The sequence below is a fragment of the Humulus lupulus genome, chromosome 3 (genome assembly GCF_963169125.1).
Source record: "Humulus lupulus chromosome 3, drHumLupu1.1, whole genome shotgun sequence".
Taxonomy (NCBI): domain Eukaryota; kingdom Viridiplantae; phylum Streptophyta; class Magnoliopsida; order Rosales; family Cannabaceae; genus Humulus; species Humulus lupulus.
In genome coordinates, this window is record NC_084795.1 from 152,778,377 (window position 1) to 152,789,849 (window position 11,473).

Below are 11,473 nucleotides of genomic sequence, written 5' to 3' on the forward strand. Positions count from 1 at the left end.
GTAAAATTAACAGAATGAAAAGTTGATGAAGTTAATACCCTAGTTTTTCTTAATATTAATATTTATCCTTTAATTAATTGTTTTGTTTACAATTATTTAAATTGTGTCTGTAGTTAGATTTATTCATCTTAATTTTACTTGCCAAATCAAAAGTAAAAAGCAATTAATGGTAATTGGGCTATAGTCTTAGTGGGAACGATTCTTATTTACTATATATATTACATGAATCGATTGCGTATACTTGCACATCATATTTTACTGATCAAGTTTTTAGCGTCGTTGCTGGGGACTAATATCCAATATCAAAATTAATTGCTTTTTTGTTCTAGTTGTGTTTTTACTTTAAGTACTCATTTGGATGTGATTGTATCGTGTTTCAAGATTTATTGGTATATGTGGGGAAGTAGACAAAGGGAACTCATATCGGTAGATCTTGAAATTGAGAGAACATGCAGACAAAACCGAAAGATAAAGAAAAGGCTGGATTTCGCCATGGCTGAGAATGCGAATAATAGTGTCAACTACAATATAAATATGGGTAACGAGGTTAACACAGCAGCTGAGGTTGACCCGCCATTGAAAAATTATGTACTCCCTACTATTACGGGGATACATTCAAGTATTTGTCCTCCTACTGTAGAGGAAAATAATTTTAAGATAAAACCCTCGATCATTCAGATGGAACAAAATTGTGTACAATTCGGGGGATTAACAAATGTGGATCCAAATCTCCACATCACCATCTTTTTAGAGCTGTGTGTAACATTCAAAATGAACGAGGTGAGTAACGATGCTATCAGATTAAGATTATTCCTGTTTTCGTTAAGAGACAGCTAAGAGTTGGTTGAATTCATTACAAGCCAATTATATAGTCATTTGGGAAGACTTGGCTCAGAAATTCCTTGGTAAATATTTTCCTCCTGCGAAGTCAGCCTGATATAGAGGAGACATTAATAACTTTCATCAGTTAGACGGGGAGTCTTTATATGATGCTTGGGAACGATTTAAAGAGTTGCAAAGGAAGTGCCCACATCATGGAATAGAGAAGTGGCTGCTGGTGCACACGTTTTACAATGGTTTGGGGGGAAATACAAGGACAATTATTGATGCAGTATTGGGAGGAGCGTTTATGAGAAAAAATGCTAATGAAGATTTTGAATTGCTAGAAGAGATGGCCATGAATAACTACAATTGGCCCACTGAGCGTGAGAATAAGAAGGTGGCAGAAGTCTTAGAGGTCAATCCTATTGCTTTATTGACCGCTCAAGTGGCATCTCTAACCAAGCAATTGCGGTAGAATAACCTCGCCGCCCAAGCAATAAAAGTATAGAATGTAATGAGTTGTGAGATTTGTGGGGGTCCGTATTCTTATGAACAATGCCCGAGCACTGCTAGTTGCTCAATAGACATGAATAGTATGCCTTTGGAATAGGCACTGTCTATTGGTAATTTTCCAAGACCTGCACTCAACACTTACTCAAATACATATACTCCTGCGTGGAAGAATCACCTCAACCTGTCTTGAAAAAATAACCAAGGTTTACAACCACAGTATCCACTTCAACACCCACCTCATCAACTGACTTATGGACTACACTCTAGACCTTATTATGATCAAAACCCACTCCCATCTCATCCACTACCACATCCTTCAAAGAACTTACCAGAAACTCAACCTGACCAGTTAAATCAATTCATGACAGAGACAAGGTCTTCAATCATGAATTTGGAGACACAAATGGGTCAGTTGGCTAAACTACTTTCTAGTAGACTGCAAGGAAATTTGCCTAGTTCCACAGAGGTAAATCCTAAAGAGCAATGTCAAGCTGTCACTTTAAGGAGTGGGACTAAGTATGATGGGCCTACGGTGGATGAAAAGGGAAAAAAATATAGAGGATCAACATGCTATAAGTCCAGGACAAGAGGAGGTTACTGAAGACCTTCCAAAGAAAGAGAAGCCAAAATACACTGAGCCTATACCAAAGATTCCTTATCCTCAACATTTTCAGAAGGCCAATCTTGAAAAATAATTCTTTAAATTTCTTGAAGTATTTAAGAAACTTCACATTAACATTCCTTTTGCAGAGGCTCTTGAACAAATGCCTAACTATGTGAAGTTTATGAAAGAGATATTGTCTAATAAGAGAAAAATGGAGGATTATGAAACTTTGACATTGACTGAAGAGTGTAGTGCAATTATTCAAAAGAAACTTCCTCAAAAGTTAAGAGATCCAGGTAGCTTACTATACCTTGCACCATTGGAAACTTTCATTGTGAGAGGGCTTATGTGATTTGGGTGCAAGCATTATTTTAATGTCGATGTTCGTATTTAGAAGATTTGGTTTGGGGGAAGCTAGACCCACTATAGTTACTCTTCAATTGGTTGACCGTTCGTTAACACACCCACGAGGTATTATAGAGGACGTTCTAGTGAAGGTAGATAAATTCATCTTTCTAGTGAATTTCATTGTATTAGATATGGAGGAAGATGAGGATGTGCCTATTATATTGGGAAGACCCTTTTTAGCCACAGGGCAAGCTTTGATAGATGTCCAGATGGGTGAGTTAAGGCTTAGAGTACAACGTGATGAAGTAGTTTTTAATGTTTTTAAAGGCTTAAAATATCCTTCAGCTAGTGACAGTTGTTTTAGTGTTAGTGTATTGGAGGAACAAGAGGAAGGGGTCAAGTTTATTGAGGATCCACTTGAGTTGAGTTTTGTAACGACCCAAAATCACTAATATGGCTTAAGGGCCTTGATTAGTGTGTCGGGAGGGCATAATTGGCTTATATGTGAATTTATTAATTTAAATGGATGATTATATGATATGCATGCAAGTTTGGTTATATGAATATAAATGTGGTTATATGCTTTAATTGTGAGAACCACATTATTATGTCGGTAAATCTGCAGCGTGCGACTTGAGGCGATCCTAGGGAGCTAGCTAGCGGGAAAGTCACAATGGGGCTTAATACTTGACTTAGGGCAAGTCAAGGGGTATTTAGGGTATTAGATGATTATTTGGGTTATCGGCTTAAGGAAATAAATAATTGGAGATATATTTGAGGTTAGGAAGCTTAGGCAGGAATATTGGGGAATTTTACCATTTTTCCCTCGAGGACGTTTCCAGTACCCCGAGCCTCGGGATTGCCTTAATTAGTCAAGGTTAGACTAAGTAAAATAGAAACTAGTAGAGCAAAAAAAAAAACCCAAAACCGACCCTTTTTCTCCTTTCTTCCTTCTATTTTCTCTCTCAAGAAAACTATTGAAACCAAAGGAGATTCAGTTGGAATTCTGTGATGTGAGCTGAAGTTTTGAGGGATTAGCTCAGTTCTAACTAAGGGAATTCAATCAGAACTAAGGTAAGAACTGAATTACACTCTTGACCATTAGGATTCTGTGTTTTGACTGGGTTCTAAAGTGTTTATGGTTTTGGAATTTAAGGACTGAATTGAAGCTGGAAAGCTTGGGTTTAGCTCAGAAATTATTAAGGGAGTTAATTCTGCAGTGGAGGTAAGCTTGGAACTATGATCTAATGGTTGAATTCTGATGTTTCATTGCTGGTTTTTCATGTTCTTGAGCTACTGGGTTTCAGAAATCAAAATGGGATTTTAATGAGTTCTTAAACTAGGTTTATGCTGGATTAAATTTCTAGAATCATGCTAGAAGTTTTGTGATTAATGGATTTTGGAATTAGGTTGCTTTGGGGTGGTTTTGAGCAAGGTTAGGATGTTAGGAATGGTGGATTTTCTGGGCACGAAGGGCTGGGCCACAGCTCTGTTCTAGAGTGTCGTGGGCCTACGAAGCAAAGAAGAGCCAAGGAGGCTCTGCAGTGGGGAAGCGCCACGGCACCACAGGGCAGGGCCGCGGCGCGTGTCTGTCTTCAGAGAGGCCTAGCCATCGTTTCAGGGGCAGGCCACAGCATTGATTTCAAGGGTTGCGGCCTTTAAGGGTATTTTTGTTCTTTTGGAGGTTTTAAGCACGGGAACCTAACCTAGGGTGCTCGGGATTGATTCCACCACCGTGTTTGGTGGAATTCGATGTCCCGGAAGCTAGAACTCCATCCGGAAATATTAACGCGATTATTAATGGTGTTCCCTGTCTTGGTTGTGACTAGGTATTAAGCTAGGGCTCGTGAAGCGGATCGTGCCCAAGAGGCGTCGCTCGCAATCAGTAAACTTGGAAATTGAAGGTAAGAAAACTGCACCCGGTTGTGGATTTACTATGGGACTAAGGGTTCCCTAATCTGTGTCCTCTATAGAGGATGGTACTATGACATGCAAATAGTAAACAAACGGCCTAAGAGTGCCGGAGTTTACATTAGCGCATAGGGCGCGGCTCGGCCATTGGTAGCTGAAGACAGCTTATTATGCACTGAGCTCGGTTTAAGCGGGCCGGAGTCAGTGGGGTAAATCGAGGGTGCGACCTAAGGTGTCGACCCTGATTAATATGTGATTTGATTGTTGTTATTGGTTGGTGAGTTAGTTGTACTGTATATTTGAGTGTTGATTAGCTGAATCTTTGATTGTATATACGTGCTATGTGATTAATGTGATATGTTAAGTATATGATCATGCTTAAAGGGTTATTCAACTGTTATCATTGCTCGATATATGATGCTATGTTTTCTTGCTGGGCCTTGGCTCATGGGTGCTTCGTGGTGTAGGTAAAGGCTAGGGCAAGGTTGATCCGCCCTGATTTAGAGAGCTTTGGGAGCAGAACGTACATGAACAGCGGCTCAGCCGCCACGGTTGAGGGGAGACTGGGACAGGAGAACCATAAACATCTGTTTTGCCTTTAGAAAGGCTAATGGTTGTCTGTACACTGGAAATTTTGTAAACAGACTTTTAAACGCTACTTCTTTTGGGATCCCATGTGTAAGAATGTTTAGTTTTATGAAATATACCATTTTAAGACCAAAACCTTTTAACCCTAGCACACTAATGGTTTATGTGACAAGTTTTTAACCAATTGACTTGATTAGCAAGTCCTGTACCTTTATAAATACACAGTGTAGTGGTCTTGGCTACCCAGGGTGTTACAAGTTTGGTTGTAAGTCCAGAAGAGTGTGATGGTACTGAAGCCAACGAATATGTTAAGTGGTTGATCTCAGAGGGGCAAGTTTATAAAAAGAAATATGAGGAATTAGGGCAAGTGATTGAGAGACCGCTCCCATCTATTAAGAAGCCACCAGTTCTTGAGTTAAAGACATTGCCTGAGCGCCTTCGGTATGCATATTTGGGTGAGAACAACACACTGCCGGTTATTATTTTAGCTTCGTTGTCTCCGATAGAAGAAGAGAAGTTACTTAGGATGTTGAGGGCTCACAAGCTAGCAATTGGGTGGACTTTGGCAGATATCAAGGGTATAAGCCCTTCAAAGATGATGCACTGTATATTAATGGAGGAGGATAGTAAGCCTAGTATTGATGCTCAGAGGAGGCTTAATCCTTTAATGAAGGAGGTGATAAGGAAGGAAATCCTTAAATGGTTGGATGCATGGGTGATTTACCCAATATATGACAGTGCATGAGTTAGTCCTGTTTAGGTAGTTTCAAAGAAAGGTGGCATGATGGTGGTTAAGAACGATAATAATGAATTGATTCCAACTCGTACGTTGACGTGGTGGAGAATTTGTATAGACTACCGTAAACAGAATAAGGAAACAAGGAAGGACCATTTTCCCTTGCCTTTTGTAGATCAGATGTTGGACAGATTGGCAGGCCATCCGGATTACTGGTTCTTGGATGGGTATTCGGGTTACAATAAAATTCCCATTGCACCAGAGGATCAAGAAAAGACCACCTTCATGTGCCCTTATGGAACATTTGCAATTCGAAGAATTCTGTTTGGGTTATGTAATGCTCCAGCAACTTTTCAGTGATGTATGATGTCTATCTTCTCAGACATGGTTGAAAAAGGTATAGAGATCTTTATGAGTGACTTTTCAGTCTTTGGGGCCTCTTTTTATGGATGTTTGGCTATATTAAATTGGGAGAAATGCCACATTATGGTGACAGAAGGAATAGTCTTGGGCCACAAAATTTCACACTATGGTATTGAGGTAGAAAAGGCCAAGATATCTATAATAGAAAACTTACCTCCACTGGTGTCTGTTAAGGGGGTTCGTAGTTTTTTGGGCCATGCTAGATTTTATAGGAGGTTTATAAAGGATTTTTCGAAGATTTTGAAGCCCTTATCCACTCTACTTATGAATGGTGTGGTGTTAGATTTTGATGCTGAATATGTAAGGGCATTTAACACGCTGAAGGAGAAATTGGTATCTGCTCCGATTGTTGTATCTCTGAATTGGGAACTTTCTTTTGAATTGATGTGCGATGTGAGCGATTATGCATTAGGAGCGGTTTTGGGACAACGAGTTGACAAGGTATTCCGAACGATTTATTATGCTAGTTGAACCTTGAATGATGCTCAATTAAATTATGCAACTATTGAGAAGGAATTACTTGCAATTGTCTTTGCGTTCGATAAGTTCAGGCCATATTTAATTGGTAATAAGGTGATTGTCTACACAGATCATTTTGCTATTAAATACCTTATGACCAAGAAGGATGCTAAACCCCGTTTGATTCGATGGCTCTATTATTGGAAGAGTTTGATATGGAAATTCGTGACAAAAAGGGGACAGAAAATCTAGTTGTAGATCATTTATCTAGATTGGAAAAAGGAGAAGAGCCTAATGAGAAAGAGGAACAAATCGATGAAAACTTTCTGGATGAACAATTATTTTCCATTGAAAGTGAAGAAAAGTTGATGTGGTTTGTTGATTATGTCAATTATTTGGTAGCTAAAGTTGTGCCTCCGGACATGTCAAGGCAGTAACTTAAAATGTTATATTCTGAAGTCAAGCATTATTATTGGGATGAGCCCATTCTCTTTCGCCATTATGCTGATCTAGTAATTAGAAGATGTGTCTTGGAAGAGGAGATGATTTCCATTATTACTCATTTCCATACTTACATTGTGGCGATCACTTTTGAGGAACAAGGTCAACAAAAAAAGTTTTGCAATGTGGGTTTTATTAGCCTACGTTATTTAAAGATGCTAGTGCCTTTTTCAAGAGTTGTGATCGTTTCCAAAGGACTGATAAAATATCAAGAAGAGATCAAATGTCGATGACTGGAATTATGAAAGTTAAGTTGTTTGATGTGTGGGGAATAGATTCTATGGGACCTTCCCCATCATCTTATAATAACAAGTACATTTTGTTGGCAATAGATTATGTTTCTAAATGGGTCGAAGGTAAGGCAACTCAGTTTTGTGATGGTAAAGAGGTACTTAAATTTCTCCATAAAAATATGTTTTCTAGGTTCGGTACTCCAAGGGAAATTATTAGTGACAGAGGAAGTCATTTCTGCAACAAGCCATTCACTGCTCTATGCGCTTGTTATTGTAACGCCCCACGTCACTATGGCTTCTTCCTGGAATGATGACTGGCCCTACAAACCAACACGAGTCTTTCTAGCGTGCTTTGTCCTCACTCGCACGCTTCCTGGGAAAAATTTCCAGGAGGTCACCCATCTTGTGATTATTCCAAGTCAAGCACGCTTAACTTTGGAGTTCTCAAGTGACGGCTACCGAAAAGAAGATGCATCTTGTTGATATAGGTAGTACCCATCAATCCATTTAAGCCATCTTCAACTGTGTAGTCCCATACCTACACAGCATTAGAATCATCACACTTGACCTTCCCCAGGCGGTGTGCGATTGCACAGCTTACTCAGTCTTTCCCCTTATGGATCACGAGATTCTGACTATCACATAAACTGATCAAAGAAATCCTTGAACACCCTGTTCATCAAATCCATAAATGCTACTGGGGCATTGGTCAGACCAAATGACATGACCAAGAAATCATAATGCCCATACCTTGTACGGAAGGCCGTCTTTCAAATATCCTCGTCCTTGATCCTCAGCTGGTGATAACCAGATCGAAGATCAATCTTTGAGAATACCGTCTTACCCTGCAGCTGATCGAACAGGTCATCTATTCTCGGTAGGGGGTACTTGTTATTGATGGTCAACTTGTTCAACTCCCAATAGTCTATACATATTCTCAAGTCCCATCATTCTTCTTCCCAAATAATACTGGAGCAACCCATGGCGAGAAGCTAGGTCTGATAAATCCCAAGTCTAGAAGCTCCTACAACTGTATCTTCAATTCCTTTAACTCTGACAATGCCATCCTATATGGTGCCCTCAATACTGGCTCCGTACCTAGCGTTAACTCAATAACAAATTGAATCTCCTTATGCGGCGACAATCCTGGTAAATCCTCAGGAGACACATGCAGAAACTCGCATACCAATCTAGTCTCTTCCGACCCCACTGGCATAACTCTAGTGGTATCCACCACGCTAGCAAGAAAACATATACAACCTCCTTGAAGTAGGTCCCTAGCCCTCAACCATGATATAATAAGAACGCGGGGTCCATGCACAGCACCCACAAAGACAAAGGGTTCCTCACCCTCAGGCTCAAAATTCACCATCTTCTTCTTGCAATCTATAGTGGCCCCGTATCTGACTAGCCAATCCATCCCCATAATCATATCGAAATCACCCATACTCACCTCAATCAAATCTACTCATGGAACCCTACTATGCACCATCACTGGCAGTGCTATAATCCATCTCCTAGAAACTACCAGCTCCACTATAGGCAATATAGTCCTAAACCCTGCAGTATAATACTCGCTGGGGCTACACAATCTATCAATCATCTTGCTAGAAATAATAGAATCTGTGGCACCAGAGTCAATCAATACAGTATATGAAGAGCCAGTGCTAGAAAGCTGACCTGTCACTACCGAGGGACTAGCCTCGACCTCTGCCTGCGTCAAGGTGAACACTCAAGCTGGAGTCAAGCTGTCCACCTTCCCTGGTTTCTCTTTTTTCAGTGGCGGGGAATCTTTCTTTAGGTGTCCAACCACCCCGCACAAGGAGCAAGCCTTGGGCCGACACTCACCCAGATGGCGCATCCTGGATCTAGTGCACTCTGGATAATTCCTCCACGTCTCGCCGCCTCCCTGGTGACCACCCTGGTGACCACCCTGGACACCCCAGCCCCTCCCAGCAGTGGTCGATGTGTCTTGGATCTTCCTGTTCTGATCACTGGGGCCTCCGCCCCTACCAAACCCTGTATATGGATGCACTGCCCTGCCAACATCCCATCTCACAGGGTTCTCCCTCCAAATCTTGCTCTCTGCCTCCTTAGCAATGAGGGCCTTCTCAACCACATGGCCATAAGTCGTCTCCCCAGGTACTGATGTGATCCTCACATCTCGGGCTATCATAGCATTAATCCCTCGAACGAACTTGTCCTGCCTAGCTGCATCTGCAGGCACTAAATCTGGTGCAAACTTTGCTCGCCTGTTAAACTTTAGGGTATACTCAGTAACTATCATGTTGCCCTGAACAAACCCAATGAACTCATTCACCTTCGAAACCCTGACGACCATTATAATATTTTTGGTTGAACAGATCTTTGAACCCATCCCAACTCATAGTAGAAACATCTCAAGTTTGTGATGCCACCTCCCACCAAATACGGGCATCCTCTCTAAGAATGTAGGTGGCATAGGTCACCTTGTCACCACCTTCCACCCTCATAAAGTCCAGGAAGGAGGTGATCATACTCATCCCCTGTTCAGCCTTCAGTGGATCTGGTCCTCCCTCAAAGATTGGAGGATGCTGTCTCCTGAATCATTCATAAAATGGCTCCCACCTGTTTCCAATCTCAGGTTGTTGTACATTCGGTGCCACAGCAGGTGGCAAGTTAGGTACAATAATCCCTGATGGAGCCTGTTGCCTCAGAAGGTGAATCTGCTCTTCTTGACTCTAAAGTCTGGCTTGCATATCAGCAAGCAATTGCTGCCAGTTCTCAGGGACTGGCGGAGGGTTCTGGCCCTGCTCATCATCTCTAGCCTCGACCCTGTTGCCGGCTAGTCGTATTGATCACCTTGGACGCATAACTATCCAAGTTTATCTATAATCAATGACTCGGCTGGTAAGGCAATGATAACATGTTCATATTCATTCCATGGTCCAACAAAAATATCCAGGCCACAATGCACAATCACGATACAAATAACAATTATTCACATACAGTAGCAATGCTAATAAGCACGCCTTAACATATTCTCATAGGAGTCAAGGGCTAGGCCCTATCAGTATATCTCATGCTCCATATTAATCATACAGATAAAGCATTTATATTTCATTTAATCATTTAAGCATATAGTCACATATTTGGTTACCCAACCCTGAGTCGAGCTGGTCTTTAGCAGTGAGTGTACATGCCCAGCCAGTCTTCAGGAACCCTTAAACCTAGACGGCTCTGATACCAAGTTGTAATGCCCTGGATAACCCAAACAGATACATTGTGTGTTTAAAATAGTGAAGGACTTGCTAATCAAGTTGTTTTAACATAAATGTGATTCTAAAGTATACTAATAGGTTAGGGTTAAATGATTTTGATCATAAAAGTTTAATTTTCATTAAAACAAATGTTTGATACGTGGTATCCCAAAAATAGGGTTTACATGGCAATACAACTCTTAAAGACTGATATAACAAAAGCCAGTGTAACGGCAAAATACAGTTTAAGAGCTCTAATTCCTGTAAAATTCCCTTAGCCGTGGTGCTCAAGCAGCAAACAATGTACACTCTGCCCCCAAAGCTCTCTAACTAATGCTTGGTCTAGCTTTCCTTTGTCTTTACCAGCACCACGTAGCACCCGTGAGCCAAGGCCCACCATGAAAACCATAATAAAAAAGCATAGATAGCAACAAGAGCATATATTCAACTTCAATCCAATCATTTCAATTAATCAGCAGAATACAGATATAAAGTTAGACAATGAAAAAAATATACTTTCAAACATATATCTTGATTAGTAATACAAGAAATTAGGTGTCGGTGCCCTTAGGCTGAGCCATCTGGTTATTTAGCTGATCTCGGCTCGCTTAGGCCGAGCTGCATTCAATACGCTCATCATCAGCCCCGGCACCTTTAGGTAGTACTTTTATATTGCACATAATAGCTAGACAATTACATAGTACATTTGTTCAATTATAGGGAATCTCAGCCCCAAGAACAACCACACAAGTGCAGTTTTCTTACCCTTAATCTTGAGCGATCGATAAAGAGCGGTCCCGAGCACTATCCTAAGTCCTGAGCCTTAACTGTAATCCTAGTTACAATCAACAATGGATAACGATCAAACTCTAATCCAATTAAATGTTTTGGAAAAATGTATTAGCCTCGAAGACCTCGAATTCTACTAATCTGGGTAGTAGAATTCGTACCGAGCACTTAGGCTTAAATCCTTGAGCCTAAAAACTAATCTAGGCCAAAACTGTCTAGGCAGGTCGCGACCTGGCCTTGGGGGTCACGACGCATCTCAAGTCAAAGGCACAGCCTCTGCATTAGGAGGGGGGGGGGTGGGGAGGAA

General features: G+C 41.0%; 1 protein-coding gene and 1 non-coding gene across 2 annotated transcripts; one reads left to right on the plus strand and one right to left on the minus strand.

Moving 5' to 3' along the window:
- Positions 1–935: 935 nt before the first annotated feature.
- Positions 936–1,041, minus strand: LOC133828233 (small nucleolar RNA R71). Its single transcript, XR_009890864.1, has one exon. It is a non-coding gene; the product is annotated as a small nucleolar RNA R71 (small nucleolar RNA).
- Positions 1,042–2,478: 1,437 nt separating this feature from the next.
- On the plus strand, positions 2,479–5,882 carry LOC133825147 (uncharacterized). The gene is made up of 3 exons (XM_062258131.1): positions 2,479–2,718; positions 5,034–5,462; positions 5,547–5,882. The coding sequence occupies exons 1-3, from the start codon at positions 2,479–2,481 to the stop codon at positions 5,880–5,882; spliced, it is 1,005 nt and encodes a 334-aa protein (XP_062114115.1).
- Positions 5,883–11,473: the final 5,591 nt, after the last annotated feature.